We start from the raw sequence: 17,341 nt of genomic DNA, 5'->3' as shown, positions 1-17,341 counted from the left end.
GTCTCCTCCTGTACTACATCAGTCCTCATCTTAAAGGGACAGCACTCATAACAGAATACTGCTACCTTTGACCATAATGCATACACATCAAGATTAATTATATTTCACATTTGTTAAATTTGATTACAATGATTATTTAACATGATTACAATGATTACTTTGATCAAATGATTATTATGATTTGATTACATGAAGCATAAACTAAGCATGGTTACAAATGCAGTGATTCATTCATTTTTATTGATTCTAGGATTGTATTATAATAGAAGAGTAACTTTTGAACCTTTGTACACCTTGTATAACCCCAGGTGGTCAGTCCTGTGGATTTATGATTAGCACAGCATTTATTGAACACATTTGAAGTGAACATATATAGTATATAACATGTACACGTATAGTATAAAGTGTCTCCTGTAAGGTGTGATTGGGATGGAAAGTGATACAGTAAGCTAAAGATAGCAGCATGAGCTCTAGAGGAGTAAAAAACAACTTTGTTTAGTAGCTGCTCCCTTTTGGCACATGTAGAGTATGGTAATATTGTAATTTTAGACAGTTGTAGGCATGTGCAAGATTAATTCCTTCCTTCTTCATTATGTGATTCTGTTGGGCCTAAATAGATTTGAAAATCTCCCTATTTATGGATTCTCAAGGTCTGCAAGTGTGTTGTGGTTGTTGTTGCTGTGGTTGTTGGGTAATCTCAGCACAGTGAATGGGAGAGACTGGAGATGGCTCCTCTATGGATCTCTATGAGAATGTACTTTTAAGTCCTGCTGTTTTGGCACATGCTCAGTAGGATCTCTTAGTCAGCAGAACCTAGACATCTCTGCTGAAATTGCAGTCAGTAAATCTGAACTCATTTCCCTCTTAACTTCATTCTTTATTGGTTTTAGATGCAAAGTTATCCAACAGTAAATTAAGATTACATTGTCAAGATACATAACCAGTAATTTAAATTTTACATTTTGAGAATTCAGCTGATTTTCTTATGCAGAGTGTCTTACAATGAGTGCAACAGTAGAGAAAGCTTCAGTTCCTAAATCACCAACATTACATGAAGTCTGAATCCAAAATGATGAACTCTGCTGCTGTTTAAATGATTTAACTACAAAGAGAAGACTAGTTACAGTGGAGAGAAACTCTAAGAACCTGGAAAAAAGTTAGATCAAATAAATTTAACACTTCAGATGAAGAACCAAAGAAGACAGGATGAACTTTTACCTGGAGTCTAAATATAGAGAAAATTCACTTTAATAGAATAGAGTTAGTTGAGGCGTCCTGGTGGTTCAGTGGTCTAAGGAGCGTACCATGTCATCCCCCTCTCTCTCCCAGTCTTTCCTGTCTCTGGACTTTCAAAAAAGAAAAAGGCGTAAATGCCCCAAAAAATGTATTATCATTTAACAAAGTAGAGATCGGCTACTTTATTTGAATATAATAATTTCAATATTTGTTCATTTTATTTTATTTTTATTTATTTTTTTGTTTTATATATATTTTTTTTTCTTGTGTTATTTGTAATCTTTTTGGCATATTTCCTTTTATGTTTATATATTGTTTGTATATTTTTGTTGTTCGCTGTTGTTGTTATAGATGTTATCCACATCACCATGACAGCTACATCATCATCATGGACACATCTTGATGACATCACAGATTAGTTGATTAAATTCACTGACTGTCCTAGAAATACGAATAATAGACAATAATAATAATAATGATTTTATAATGAATCCTTAAATTGAGCGGTATTCCCCCTTACAGGAATGGATGGCTTGTGTACATGACCTCATCATCTTCATCATTATGAGCATCATCATCATCATCATCATCATCATCATCATTTCTAATTGTGCTGTTCCACTATTACAGAGACCTTCACTGGTAAAATCTCCAGGGAGAGTTTATTCACAGTCTCAATATATGGAAACAGCCTGTCAGTGAAAGTGTGTGTGAAGGTGTGTATGTGTGTGTTAGTATCAGGATCAGAGAATGACAGCTTTCCTCTGTTCCAATCCAGATGCAGTCTGATCCTCTGGAGCTTCTTCTTCTTCTTCTTCACAGGGAGAACTGTGTCTGGATCTGGTGGGGAGAGTGCTCTGTATTTACCATATTTGAACCATATTGTCCAGAATCCAGACTGTATGCCTCTCTTCCTCTCCACAGACTCTGTTGCCACACCCACTGCCCAGTCTGTATTGTCTCCAACCTCAACATCCCAGCTGTGAGTTCCTGAGTTAAAGCCCTCAGATCCCAGGACAGACCAGTAGTAGTCCATCCTCTCTGGGTTTTCAGGAAGCTTCTGTCTCTCTCCCCATCTCACACTGGTCAGATCTTCAGACAGGATGAGTCTTGTACCGGCAGTGTTTGGGTCCAGAACCACAGGAGTGTAGGAGACCATCTCCTTCATCTTGTCCCAGACTGTGAAGCTCAGGTTGCCCAGGTGTTTGGCCTCGTCTATCAGAGCTCCTGAGACCAGCTGTGGATCCTCCAGCAGGGGGCGCTGGACTCTTTCCACTGTAGCCTTGTAGTTCTGCAGGAACGAGGCGTCTTCAGCTCTCAGCTCCTTCTCTATGGCTCTGACTGTGTCTGAAAGAGCTGCTATCTCTCTGCTCAGACCCTCAATCTTCTCCTTCATGGTCTGACTCTTCTGCTCCTCTTCCTCCCTCAGTGCAGCGATCCTGGCCTCCTCTTCCTCTTGTAGAAACTGGTGAAGCTTCTTAAACTCCTCCTTAATCTGCCTCTCTGTGTGTCGGGCCTGGACCTTAATGTGTTCTGCTGTTTGATCACAGTTTCCTTTAACTTCATTAAAGAGCTTCAGTTTCTCCTTTAAGGGCTTCAGTGATTCCTGAAGTTCCTCCTTGTGATCCAGTGCAGCTTCATCGATGGGTCTGATTCTGTGGTTGGTGTGTGTTTTTGAATCTCGACAGACAACACACACTGGCTGCTGATGGTCCAGACAGAAGAGCTTGAGTTTCTCAGAGTGCAGACTGCAGAGAAGCTCAGATCCTGCTGAAGCTCTCTGATCTCTCTCCAGTAAGAAAGCCTCACACAGGTTCTTTAACGCCAAGTTACAAGGTGGTTCACTCTGTAAAGATATTTCCTTACAAACTGGACACTCATGTATTTGTTTCTCTGTCCACCAGCTCTGCAGACAGGCTTTACAGAAGCTGTGGCTGCATGACAGGAGGACAGGATCTTTAAAGATGTCATGGCAGACAGGACAGGAGAGATCCTCCTCTGATCTGGAAGACATTTTCTCTCTGAGTGAAGCTGAAAACAAACCAGACAGAGCGCTCAAACAGGAAGTCAGTCAGTTGTGGCACCACTCCCTCCTCTAGAAAGTTCCCTGAAAGTTACTTTCACTTTGAGTCGTGTTTCTTCTAAAACTCTTGAGTCAGCAGCAAGTTGAAGTAGTAGTATTCCCAGTATTCTCAGTATTCCAGTATTCCCAGTATTCCCTCCTGTAGCTGTCCTCCCTCAGTGGAAGTCGTGGGTTTGGTCTGAAGGTGAATCTTATCGTCTGTTTCTCGGTGTGTGTCTGTTCTCAGTGAGGAGTGAAGAATAACAACATGTTTCCTGGTTTGTCGGAGTTGAGTAAGAGATAGGGGTGGAGCTTTGTCAGACCAGAGCTGAGTTTCATTAGTCATTTAACCAGCCCTCCTTCACTTTCCCTCGGCACTTGGTAATACGTAGCACCATACGTAAGGCGAGTGGCCACTTGCAGAGCAGGGGTGCAGGGTCCAAGGGGGAGCAGAATATTGCAGATGAGTTCATTTCATAAAAATGTCTACATCCTCCAAATATTGTTTGTTTACTTGCATTTATATTTATCACCTGTTCGTGCACCGGAATTGACGGACGATCACGATGCATCCTGGGAAATATGCGCTTGTGAAGTCTACATCGTTGTTGACTCGCTCCCTTGGCCCTTGAAGGGTCGATCTCAGAAAGTTCACTTGAGTTATCAGAGTGATGGAACGACACTTAAGATGGTGACGAAGTGCCGAGGGGAAGTCAATGAGGGCCGGTTGAAACAGAGCAGAGCTGAGTTTCATTCCACAGTGTTTCTCTCTCGTTGCTCACTGGGTATTGTAGTCAGATAGAGGCTCCAGACAACTAGAGTTTGATTTGGATTTGAAGAGTTTGAATCCAAAATGAGATTTCCAAGAGATTTGTAGATGATCTGAGCAATTAGATATATTGAATGATGAACAAAAGGTAATGATAGATGTTTTTCTTTCTTCCCCCAAAATGAATAAACAGCATCTTGGAAATGAACTGTGCGTTGTGTTTCCAGATGATAATCCTGAGATCTTAATTCTTTAAAGGCATGTTGTCAAGTCATTTCTGCCTTGTGAGATCGGCTCCACTGGAGATTTCTGCTGGTCTCCACATGATAATCTATATCTCATAGTCAGATTAATGTTGCTACCTTGGTATAAAGACTGTAAACCAATGAGACCATGTTGGAGACGATTGTTCTCCTCTATCTCACACCAGTAGTATTGTTAGTTCTAGGATGCATTCCATTTGGTAACGATTTCTCCTCATCTCGCATCTCTTCCTCGACTCCTCGGTCAAAGGTCACGGAGGAAGCGAGGAGAAGATGCGAGGAGGCGAGTGAACCTGGCTTGTCAACTGGAACGTCCTCACACCTCACACATATTGAACTGACGTGTGAGGCGTTGCGTTGAGGCTCCTCCCACGCAGGATGACAGCTGTCCAAATTATTCTAAGGCTCATATTTTGTCCACATAAAAACATTTAACAAAATTCAGATTATGTTTAATTAATCTAAATCATGCCAACCTCCAATGAGCCTTGTCTACCTCATGAAGGTAGAACACTTAAAATAAATTCCTAACGCCTTAAAAGCGTCCCGTTCCTGATTTGTTTTTATTCTGTTTTTTAAAATTCGGTCTGTTGTACTCTACATTTTCATGGTGCAAAGCACTTTGTAGCACTGATAAGAAAGGCGCTATACAAATTAGATTATTATTGGGCTATTTAATGTCTTGAGCTGATGTGCGTTATTGTCCAACTTTTATCCTTTATGCGACTTGGATTAGACAACGATCATGTGGGCTGTTTGACACTCACTGCCAGTGAACCAAAGTGCTTTCTTTTTATTCCTAAATAGGCTAGATAACTATATTCCCAAATAACTATAGATCTAGCTGTAAGAGCATAATATGCGATTTAAACAATAAAATGCTGTTAATGAGGTTTAGTAAGAATTTATTCTCCAGAAATTCCATGGCAACACACACAAACACAATTCACAAGAATGATGAATACAGAATGAGATACACATCAAACACAAGCAGCAAAGCAACTGGTGATCCAGAGAAGACACAGAAGTGATTCCAGAAAAAGACAAACATACAAACAAAATATGTCCTGTCATGGCAACGGTCATTACGCACCGTGACCAAGGTTATGAATATGGTGAGAATAGAAACAGAGGCATAAAGGGCAGAGAAATGTGCATTTTTATTTTTCTAAATAAATAAAAAACAATACAAAAAAGGAGGGGGTGTCACATCTTGTCTGCCATTCTCTCTAATATAGTTAAATGTCGCTCTGTCTGCTGCTCAGCCCGTGTGTCCTCGGTCTCTTCCCGGAGAAACCCCAGCAGCAGCTCCCTCTCCTCTTCGCCTCTTGGCAGCCGGGGGACCCGACGAGGCCGCGGAGGTCAGAGGTCACACATGGGAGCGGACAGCAGCATCTGATGGCCCCGGTTGCTCATCAGGGGGACTGGGATCGGGGCTGGATGGGGTCCTCCACACATGAGTCTGTTAAAGCGGGAGGGAGCACCGATGGCCTCCCCCCCGGTAGTCTCATGCATGAAGGAGAACCGGGGCCAGGCTGCAGCTGTTTGCTCCCCATCCTCAGTCCCAGAGCCCGGTGCTGCTGACTTGAGGTCCTATTAGAAAGGGACGTGCATGGTCGCATGTGTACATTTATAGGGTCTATGTCCTAATGAACGGATTTCATTCAGGCCTATTAGATCATGGAACGTCATTCACATTAATGATAAATCCTATAAAATAACTCCATATAAGATTCACGTTACTTGCCCCCCACTCACCCTCTCTATGCGCTGGAGGATCAGCTGTCTCCTCCTCTGTCCCTGTAATCACATTCAAGCCTTAAGATCATTTACTGATGCTTATGTGGGAAAACTTTGACATCCTACAACTACAACAGATCTGTCAACCCTTCATTAACAAATGTTCGGCTAACATTTAAAACCGATGCTATTTCTGTTTGAAGAATATACAGTATAACAAGTTGGGGCTACTTACACCTGTGGATTTTTTGTCCGCACATTTTCTGATGGTATGGAGGCGGGGCTTATATCCGCACGTGCCAATGGTTAATGGACTTCACTCATTATTTCCGCATCGAGGACACACCTGAGTATCCTCCGACCACGCCTTATTGGAGGACGGAGGCGAGGAGACTTGAAGGATCATTCATGCGTCTTTTAACCAATTGGAACGTCCTTCATGATGGCGGCTCATTTTTGGATGCCGGGTCAGTGAGGAGACGAGGTCGCGAGGACGGAGGAGAGAACGCATTTTGGCCAAATGGAATGCACCCCTTGTGTTTCTCCACATAAGACCACATTTCCCATAAGCCCCGTTGCTTTCTGCCCCCCCGCCTCCCTGAAGAGGATCAACATGTTGGAAGTGATTTCTCCATCTTCCTTTCCCTCCTTCCACCATCTGCTGCCAGAAACTCTTTCAGCTTTAGCTCCGTTTGCTCTGGAAGAACAGAACCTCTTCCTGTTTTGTGCTGTAAAGCGATCCAGCAGATTTCCCTCCAGATCCACCAGGTGGAGAAACTATGGAAGATACAGTCAGACTCTCTTTAAGAGAAGTTGGATCACACCATCTTTATAACGCCCACCAGGAAGTAAGTTTGCAACTAAGAAGAAAAGACAATATGTGGTAATGATTTATTACCTCTACCAACAGGGTTCCGTCTGTCTGTCTGTCTGTTAGAAGGATGACTTGTTTTTTCATGGGGCGAAGAAGACCTAATTAACTTTTCACACCAATTGGCCTAATGGGGGCATGGCGGTGAGCGTGGCTTCTCATAAAAAAGACATATAACTTCTGAATGGATTCATGTACAATAAAACTTTGTGGAAAGGTTGGTCCTGGGGCAAAGAAGAACTGATTAACTTTTCAAACTGACTGACCGAAAGGGGGCAGTGGGCGTGGCTTCTCACAAAAAGACATGCAACTTCTGAACGGATTCATGTAATGCCATCAAACTTTGTAACATAACAAGAGGCAAATTCTCCATTTTTTGGCCCAATCAAATAACACGGAGGCACTGGAGAGCTCATGTCCGGGTTAGGGTTAGGGTTAGGGTTAGTTAGTGCTGATTGGTCATGTGGTGTTGCGATAATTGGCTAAAATGCTGAAACCTGGCTAGAATCTGAACAGGCAGATCTCATATCCTGTTACAGTACAGTCATGAACATGACAAACAAGTTGGTAATTATTAACCTTTGGTGAAAATCCAACATGTAAAACTCTTAACAATTGCATTGCGTTGGTGGAGGTATGATCTCTGCTGAGTGCCATCTAATTCATGTGAAGACTCTCATCCCAATGTATGAGTTTAAGGCCTTTGTGAGAGATATGGTATCCAAGTTAATCAGACTCTTGCTTTTTATAGGTTGTTTCCCCACTGCTCCTTGTTTCTGTGATTGTCTCTCTATGTGTTTTAACTCACTGTTTTATTGTTTTTATAATGTATCTACTTGTTTTGTTGTTTTTATAATGTTTAATTGCTCCTGTTTTACTCCTTATTTGCTGCTGTCTTGTCCAGGTCTCCCTTGTGAAAGATATTCTGAATCTCAAGTGGACTTCTTGGTTAAATAAAGGTTAAATAAAATAAAATTGTACATGTAGCACCTTCAGTGAGCCTGGCTCTCAGGCTGAGAGACTATATGTGTATTCTTAATTTTCCTGAGGGCAGTCAAATACAAACTGATCCTAGATCATATTTTCAATTCAAAATATACGTTACCATGACCTGTGGTGAGAGCTCGGACTTAAACTATCTCAAACAGATTATGAGGCTGACGACAAAGTAAATCACACACAACAACAAATGATACTAGTGTCTGGGTTTTAAGTCAATATGTCTGCTGGTTTATTAAGCAGAGTGAAATAATATACTCACAACTCAAAATGTTTTCCTTCTATAAAGCATACTAAATATAATGAGTAAAAATGTATATAAAGGTTAAAAATAAAAAATGAGTACAATGGATCAAATGAATAAAATGCACAAATATAAAAATGAAAATGGGTTTCAATCATAATAACCCAAAAGAAAAGTTTAAAAATGTTTAAGTGTCTAATAGTCCGAGTTTTGTCAAAGTTTCCAAGTTTTTCTTCTCACCAGAGGCGAAGTCCGAAAGTCCAAAAAAAGAAGAAAGTCCAGATAAGATACGGTCCGTCCTCGGTGATGAGGATCCGAAGCGGGGTGACGAGGGTCTGGAACATCAGCTTTTACAGACCTGTTACATGATTCAGTTGTCAACTTCTGCAGGTGCACAACATAAAACATTACTTCATGTACTTCAGCCAAACAGCTGTTGTCCACATCATGTCTTCAGGACATGTTCAGTGTGTCAGAATCTCCTACGATCACGTTAACCAATGACTGCCCTTCTGTATCAGATCACAGGGTTTCTGTCAGTCTCCTCCTGTACTACATCAGTCCTCATCTTAAAGGGACAGCACTCATAACAGAATACTACCTTTGACCATAATGCATACACATCAAGATTAATTACATTTCACACTTGTTAAATTTGATTACAATGATTATTAAACATGATTACAATGATTACTTTGATCAAATGATTATTATGATTTGATTACATGATTATGATTAGCACAGCATTTATTGAACACATTTGAAGTGAACATATATAGTATATAACATGTACACGTATAGTATAAAGAGTCTCCTGTAAGGTGTGATTGGGATGGAAAGTGATACAGTAAGCTAAAGATAGCAGCATGAGATCTAGAGGAGTAAAAAACAACTTTGTTTAGTAGCTGCTCCCTTTTGGCACATGTGCAATATAATATTGTAGTTTCAGACAGTTGTGGGCATGTGCAAGATGAATTCCTTCCTTCTTCATTATGTGATTCTGTTGGGCCTAAATAGATTTGAAAATCTCCCTATTTCTGGATTCTCAAGGTGTACAAGTGTGTTGTGGTTGTTGGGTAATCCCAGCACAGTGAATAATAAAAAACGGCAAAAATGCAAAAGAAATAGAAATAAATAAAAGGGTTAGTAGAGATTGTATAATGCATGCTAATGAATGCTGTTATAGATCATTTCAGTATTTATTAATTTTATTTCTTTCACTTTTTGTTTGTTTTATATTCATATTTATTTTTCTTTCTTGTGTTTTATTTGACTTTAATACTCCTTTTAGCACTTTGAGATTTTCCTTTATGTTTTTATATTGTTGATGCTTTTATATTTTTGTTGTTTGCTGTTGTCATCCACATCACCATGACAGCTACATCATCATCAGGACAACATGACATTTTGATGACATCGTAGATTAGAGAGTTGATTATATTCACTGACTGTCCTAGAAATAAGAATAACAATGTTTATATAATGAATTACAATAAGCGGTATTCCCCTGACAGACATGAATGGTTTGTGTGCATATCATCTTCATCATCATCATCATCATCATCATCATCATCATCATCAACATCATCATCATCATCATCTCTAACTGTGCTGTTCCACTGTTACAGAGACCTTCACTGGTAAAATCTTCAGAGAGAGTTTATTCACAGTGGCAATGTATGGAAACAGCCTGTCAGTGAAAGTGTGTGTGAAGGTGTGTATGTGTGTGTTAGTGTCAGGATCAGAGAATGACAGCTTTCCTCTGTTCCAGTCCAGATGCAGTCTGATCCTCTGGAACTTCTTCTTCACTGGGAGAACAGTGCCTGGATCTGGTGGGGAGCGTGCTCTGTATTCACCATTATAAAACCTTATTCTCCATAATCCAGACTGTATGTCTCCCTTCCTCTCCACAGACTCTGCTGCCACACCCAGTCTCCAGTTTGTATTGTCTCCAACCTCAACATCCCAGCTGTGAGTTCCTGAGTTAAAGCCCTCAGATCCCAGGACAGAGCTGTAGCAGTCAAGCCTCTCTGGGTTTTCAGGAAGCTTCTGTCTCTCTCCATATCTCACACTGGTCAGATCTTCAGACAGGATGAGTTCTGGATCTGCAGTGTTTGGGTCCAGAATCACAGGAGTGTAGGAGACCATCTCCTTCATCTTGTCCCAGACTGTGAAGCTCAGGTTGCCCAGGTGTTTGGCCTCGTCTATCAGAGCTCCTGAGACCAGCTGTGGATCCTCCAGCAGGGGGCGCTGGACTCTTTCCACTGTAGCCTTGTAGTTCTGCAGGAACGAGACGTCTTCAGCTCTCAGCTCCTTCTCTATGGCTCTGACTGTGTCTGAAAGAGCTGCTATCTCTCTGCTCAGACCCTCGATCTTCTCCTTCATCATCTGACTCTTCTGCTCCTCTTCCTCCCTCAGTGCAGCGATCCTGGCCTCCTCTTCCTCTTGTAGAAACTGGTGAAGCTTCTTAAACTCCTCCTTAATCTGCCTCTCTGTGTGTCGGGCCTGGACCTTAATGTGTTCTTCTGTTTCATCACAGTTTCCTTTAACTTCATTAAAGAGCTCCAGTTTCTCCTTTAAGGGCTTCAGTGATTCCTGAAGTTCCTCCTTGTGATCCTGTGCAGCTTCATCGATGGGTCTGATTCTGTGGTTGGTGTGTGTTTTTGCATCTCGACAGACAAGACACACTGGCTGCTGATGGTCCAGACAGAAGAGCTTGAGTTTCTCAGAGTGCAGACTGCAGAGAAGCTCAGATCCTGCTGAAGCTCTCTGATCTCTCTCCAGTAAGAAAGCCTCACACAGGTTCTTTAACACCAAGTTACAAGGTGGTTCCACCTTTGAAGATCTTCTCTTACAAACTGGACACTCATGTGTTTGTTTCTCTGTCCACCATCTCTGCAGACAGGCTTTACAGAAGCTGTGGCTACATGACAGGAGGACAGGATCTTTAAAGATGTCATGGCAGACAGGACAGGAGAGATCCTCCTCTGATCTGGAAGACATTTTCTCTCTGAGTGAAGCTGAAAACAAACCAGACAGACCGCTCAAACAGGAATTCAGTCAGTCAGTCGTGACACCACTCCCTCCTCTAGAAAGTTGCCTGAAAGTTACTTTGACTTTGAGTCGTGTTTCTTCTAAAACTCACGTTCAGTGTGTTGAGTCAGCAGCAGGTTGAAGTGTCAGTATTCCCAGTATTCCAGTATTCCCCGTATTCCCAGTATTCCCTCCTGTAGCTGTAGCTTTGGTCTGAAGGTGAATCTTATCGTCTGTCTCTCGGTGTGTGTGTGTGTCTTATCAGTGAGGAGTGAACAATAATAAACTCTGTTTCCTGGTTTGTCTCAGGTGAGTCAGAGAAAGGGGCGGAGCTTTGTCAGACCATTTCTCCTACATGCTCAGCTGTTTACTGTAACAGAGCAGAGCTGAGTTTCATTCCACAGTGTTTCTCTCTCGTTGCTCACTGGGTATTGTAGTCTGATAGAGGCTCCAGACAGCTAGTGTTTGATTTGGAATTGAAGAGTTTGAATCCAAAATGAGATTTTCAAGAGATTTGTAGGCGATCCATATATTGAATAAAGAACAAAAGGTAATGACAGATGTTGTCCCTTTTTTTTCCCAAAATGAATATACAGCATCTTGGAAATGAACTTTGCATTTGTATTTCTAGATCCAGAACACAATGATGATAATCTTGAGAGCTTAATTCTTTAAAGGCACGTTAAGTAATTTCTGTCTTGTGAGATCGGCTCCACTGGAGATTTCTGCTGGGTCTCTACATGATGAGAGTACCAGTAGTTTGAATGAGCCTGGAGACAATATTTACTCAGTTTGTGTCCACACTAGAGCACCAGTATGTTTCAAAGTTGCTCTATGTGTAATTATTAAAAATATATATCTCTTTGTCAAATGAATGTTACCTTGGTCTAATGACTGTAAACCAATGAGAGCATGGAGATGATTGCTCTCCTCTATCTCACACCAGTGGTATTGTTAGTGCTAGTGTTTCTCCAAATTAAGACCATATTTCCCATAAGCCCCGTTGCTTCCTGCAGGCCCAGGTCCCTCTTGATTTATCATGCATGTTCCTGTAATGAGTAATTTATTTTTATTGATGCTACCTTTATACACCTTTTATAACCCCAGGTGAACAGTCCTGTGGTTTTATGATTAGGGCAGCATTCATTTGAAGTGAATATGGTTATGCTGGGTGTTTTTGTTATTTGTTACAGGAGGAGAATCACATATGTTTGGTGTTAAGTGTCTCCTTAATAAACATGGTATTTGTAGCAATTTTCACCAATGGATATGCATGTTAAACTGTTATCCCCAAGCAACCATCAAAACTAATGGTTTGGTCTCCAAGCCCTTTACTTCGGAGCCCCCCAGGGGTCACCTGGTAACAAAAAAAATATGTGGAATTGTGCCCAAGGATTCCTAAATCCTGCCCATGGATTAGTAAACCTTGCACACAGATTTGTAATATGTATGTTGTACGTTGATAACATCAAAGAGGGACTTTTAGGCCTATATACAGTGAGCCATAATAGCCTTTAGGCACCACTTGGCATACATATAGTGAGCCATAATAGCCAATAGGCACCTAGGCCTATATGTGAACTATAACCTAAAGCCCAAATTTTACTTGGGATTTGTTAATGCACACATCTATAAATGTTATATGCAACTCTATGGCCCACTTTGGTGTCCCTCTTTGATGTTATCAGTGTACATATCAATGTACAATGTAAGTAAGATTAACGACTAAAATAAAGCTGTGACAATCTGAGACAATACATATAAGTTATCACTCTACGCAAATTATATCCTTTATTTAACTGATGTTGCATCATCCCCTTCTTGTTTCAGCAGTATTTTAACAGGCTTTGGCACATTCTCAGGATATAAGGAAAATTGGACCAAGTCAGAGCGTATGCTTGGCATAAATGGGATCGGCATAAATGATGATGCAAATAGAAGTTACGATTAAAAATAACACCAAATTGTCATAATTTGCTTTGTTTTTGTTGTTTGTTTATTGTTGTTGTGTTTTGTTTTTGCTCTGTTTTTGAATTCTATGTTTCCTGTAGTAACTTTGAAAATTGATATTTAAAAAAATATGGCTACCAGCAGGTGACGTCTTGGTTCACCTGCCATATGATGTCAATTTGCAGATCACTTCATCTGTCTATGACGAATTTAGTTCTGCTACTCCAGTAAGCAAACTAATTTTTTTCAGAGATCAATATGGTTTCATTTTCAGATAAAAATACTGACTCTACTGAAGCCACTCTGCACTGACCAGTACAGAGCCTCTGTGAATTGATGTAGCTGTTCACTGTGTGTTCACAGTGCGAGAGTGCTCTGCTCTTTACACTGAATTAACACTGATATCAGATTATACACAATTAATTGAGGCAATCTAAAAGTAAAACTCAAAACAATTAACTAAACTAAAACAATACATTTGATATAGATTAAAATATCAAAAGGATTCAACAACCCCCCTCCCCAAAAGCTATCTAAAAAGAACAATTTGATGGATTGTCATTATGTCTTTCATGAAATAGGAAAAAAATCTCCACCATGACCCCATGCCCTATTCATAAATCTCCCATGAGATCAATGCCTTCCTGCTCTACGTCCGTCTTCTGATTGACATCCAGCAGGCAGTTTTAAAAATATCCAGCGGGTTTTGAACAGGCTTCACAGGCCCAAGGGTTACGAAACTTTCCATTTCTCTGCAAAGTTTTAGAACTGTAACAGAGAGAGAGCTGAGGCAGTCCCAGGAAGTCAGAGAGTCGAGTGTAAAGGATCAAAAGTTAAAAACAGAGAGGAAAACTTTTCTGACATCTTTGAATGAGTGCTCCAAATTTGACCCCATAAGTTATATCAAAAGAGCATAATTTAATAGAATGTCATTATGTGGTCTAGGAATAAAAATCTATATACTTGGCAGAATTGGCATCAACTAATTCTTACAATGTCATGGGGGGGAGATTACCAAATATTGATCCCTGAGACTAATCATTGAGTTTTCCTGTATAAGCCCTTAGAGAGTTGCAGCCAAAGACTATGTAAGAGACCGTCTTAAGTATCAAAAGACAAAAACTCTCTGAAAACTTTGTTTCCAAGTTCACCCCTCCGACATACAAGATGACGATACAACTCTCGTTTCATCTTATTACGCTCCCGTCAGTTTGTTAACCTCACCCCCGCTCCTCTGTCTGTCTTCTGATTGACAGCCAGGCATATCTGAATTCATACCATCAGTTACACAGGAGCAAAGGTCAAGAAACTTCCACCTTGGCAAAATCACAGAACCATAATTGAGGAGATAGTTAAGATATCCTAAAAGTCTAATGGTCTGTTTTACATGAAGTCAGAATTAGTAGCAACAGTAACAAAAAAGTGTCCACTGCAGTCAGCTAAGCTACACTATATATGTTTTTGTAGATTGTAGAATATTTATGTTTATATATTTTTAAAAAAATCAAAAGTAAAAGTGAAACTCAAAAACTGCTTTTCTGACAATTTTGGCTACTAACGCCAACCCTCAGAAGTTTTCTCAAAAGAGTATTATTTAATGGAATGTCATTTTGGGCTCTCGTAATATAGGAATATAAAAATCGTCTCCTTGTTTTGACTAACAACTGTACTGCCCCCTTTCTGGGCCAATTAGTGTGATTTTGAAAGTGCTGTGGTGAGATGCATCTTTTCCACAAGTTTCGTAACGATTCAGTCAGCGTTGTTTGAGATATTGTGTGTGATGGATGGATGGACAGACAAACAGATGATGTAGTGCCCCCCCTTGGGCCAATCACTGTAATTTTAAATGAAATGCAACAACACAGTGGTGAGATGCATCATTCCCCGAAGTTTATCTGATCAAGCGATATGTGCGATATCATCATGGCGGATGGGCAAATAAACAACCAATCATAAATGTAGCGCCCCCGCCCCCTGGGCCATTTACAATAATTTTGAAAATGCCAAAAGGAAGTTGTATCGGCTTTTTTTGTTTTCCATTCCATTTTGTTTTCCATTATTGGTGGGACTAGGTACACTTTGATACGCACATCCAAGAAGAATCCAGTGAGTCCAAGTTATATTGAAAAAATAACAAGTATTTATTAAATACTTCCAAAAATGCAGTTCAAAGGCAGTTCAAAAAAATGCAAATCAGTCTTTTTCGCTTTGTCCTTTTCAGGAAAAAATAAAGAAGGATCAAGAAGATAAATCAGGATTCAAAACTAATGTGGTTCAAAGAAAATGTCCACCCTTCCTAGTTCCTCACCAAACATTTTTCCAACCCATTTCCTACTTCCTGTCTATCTTACCTGACACACCTGAACATAGCCCCTCCCCTCCCCATGCAATTCTCAGGACTAAAGCAAGGTGGGGTACTCTGGACTAAAAGATACTCCAAAATAGCAACAAATCTCAATAGTAAAATAAATAATAAAGAGAATACTCCAAAGAAAGGCATAATGGCTCCAACAGAAGTTGTGAGATGCATTATTTCCCCAAGTTTTGCCAGAATCCGATCAGTCGTGTGTTGGATATTATGCATGAAACCGAAACTACGTAGCGCCCCCCTTGGCTTAATCAGTGTAATTTTAAAAATGCTTGAGTGCAGCGGCAAGATGCATTTTTTTTCTGCAAGTTTAGTCAAATCCGATCAAGTGGCGTCTGCGATATCATGCGTGACGGAACGACAAAAGCTAAACAAATGAGTGGAAAGAGTCCGACCCATAATCCTCCCCTGATTCCATGTGTGACGGATGGACCGATAAACAACATAACACCCACCACCCATGCGAAAGTGTCAGAATAAAGTCGTGAGATGCATAATTTCCCCAGAGTTTTGTCAAAATCAGAATCTAATCCGCGTAGGTTTGGACATGCTGCATGAGTACGGCGGTGAGACGCGTCGTTTCCACAAAATCCGATCAAGCGGCGTCTGCGATATCGTGCGTGACGGAACGACAAAAGCTAAACAAATGAGCGGAAAGAGTCCGACCCATAATCCTCCCCTGATTCCATCATGAAGGACAAAAACCGAGACGTTTCCTCGCTCGGCCCCCTGGGGGTTTGCAGCCGAACTCTTGCCAAGGCTGTACAAAAGCAAATCTCAAAAGTCTCGAAACTCAAAAACTACTTCTCTGACAAGTTTTGGCTGAGCGTCTCCGAGTTCACCCCTCCAGCTCCTCTCTCTCTCTCTCTCTCTCTCTCTCTCTCTCTCTCTCTCTCTCTCTCTCTCTCTCTGTCTCTCTGACAACCGATGACGATGGTGAGACTCTTTCATAACGCGAGTTCAATCCCCTCGCCCCCCCCCCCCCGCGTCGGTGGCGTTCTCTGCTCCGGGTCTATTTTCAAACCCCTTTTCAGATTCTTTGCCCAGAAAACATCACGTCGGCAGAATGGGAAGCCTCTGTGAGTGCCGCCGAGCCCGTTAGATGTGTCGGCGGGGGGAATGAAAGGGCCGACGCAGCACTTTGAGGAGGAGGAAGAGGAGGAGGAGGAGGAGGAGGAGGAGGGGGGGGGGGGGGGGGGGAGAGGGGGGAGGGATTCTCTCTTTATTTCCATCTCTCAGATTTGCGCTCATCTTCGTTCCTTCGATCTGTTGTTGTCTCACAGCCTCTTCGACTCGTTTTACTCTATAGATCTGTCTGTATTGCTTGCTTTCTTTCTCTCTCTTTTAACCTCTCTCTCTCTCTCTCCCTCTCCCTCTCTCTCTCTCTCTCTCCCTCTCTCTCTCTCTCTGTCTTTTAATGTCTTGCACTCCATTTCTGGCTTCAGCTATTCTAAAGGAAAGGAGAGAGAGACAAATAGAGAGAACTCTATTTGTCTCTCACTTTCCTTTCTCTCTCTTTCTCTTTTTGGACCTGCCTTATCTCTCTTTCTCTCTCTCTCTCTCTCTCTCTCTCTCTGTCAGTCTTTTAACCCCCCTTTTTCTCTCTATTTTTCTTTTGACCTATGTCTCTATTTCTGACATCAGCTCTTCTCTCTCTCTTTCTCTCTCTCTCTCATTCTCTTTTTGAATGTAATCCTGTTTGTTTTGAATCGTTGTCATGTTGTTATGTTAATCTTTCTGATGTTTTTTCATCTCCTTATGGTTTTGTTTGTGTTTTTGTGTTGGTAGTGGAAGCTACATGATATG

At 41.1% G+C, this 17,341-nt stretch overlaps 2 protein-coding genes across 3 annotated transcripts; both read right to left on the bottom strand.

Annotated features, from left to right (window-relative positions):
- Positions 1–969: 969 nt before the first annotated feature.
- On the bottom strand, positions 970–3,528 carry LOC139640201 (nuclear factor 7, ovary-like). The gene has a single exon (XM_071514374.1). The coding sequence runs from the start codon at positions 3,248–3,250 to the stop codon at positions 1,841–1,843; it is 1,410 nt and encodes a 469-aa protein (XP_071370475.1). The 5' UTR covers positions 3,251–3,528; the 3' UTR covers positions 970–1,840.
- A 4,675-nt stretch (positions 3,529–8,203) lies between these two features.
- LOC139640202 (E3 ubiquitin-protein ligase TRIM39-like) lies at positions 8,204–11,466 on the bottom strand. Of its 2 annotated transcripts, none has more exons than XM_071514376.1 (2): positions 11,020–11,466; positions 8,204–10,953 (listed from the first exon to the last, which is right to left on the bottom strand). In XM_071514376.1, the coding sequence occupies exons 1-2, from the start codon at positions 11,185–11,187 to the stop codon at positions 9,787–9,789; spliced, it is 1,335 nt and encodes a 444-aa protein (XP_071370477.1). In that variant the 5' UTR covers positions 11,188–11,466; the 3' UTR covers positions 8,204–9,786. The 2 variants fall into 2 exon arrangements, with proteins under 2 accessions (XP_071370477.1, XP_071370478.1); XM_071514377.1 differs by having other exon boundaries at positions 8,204–10,958; positions 11,040–11,466.
- Positions 11,467–17,341: the final 5,875 nt, after the last annotated feature.

Source organism: Centroberyx affinis, unplaced genomic scaffold, assembly GCF_046629955.1.
Source record: "Centroberyx affinis isolate AG114_WGS23_722 - 3 ecotype Tasmania unplaced genomic scaffold, CSIRO-AGI_Caff_v1 ptg008602l_1, whole genome shotgun sequence".
Lineage (NCBI taxonomy): Eukaryota > Metazoa > Chordata > Actinopteri > Beryciformes > Berycidae > Centroberyx > Centroberyx affinis.
The sequence above is the reverse complement of the archived record's forward strand: the minus strand, read 5'-3'. Positions and strand labels throughout refer to the sequence as shown.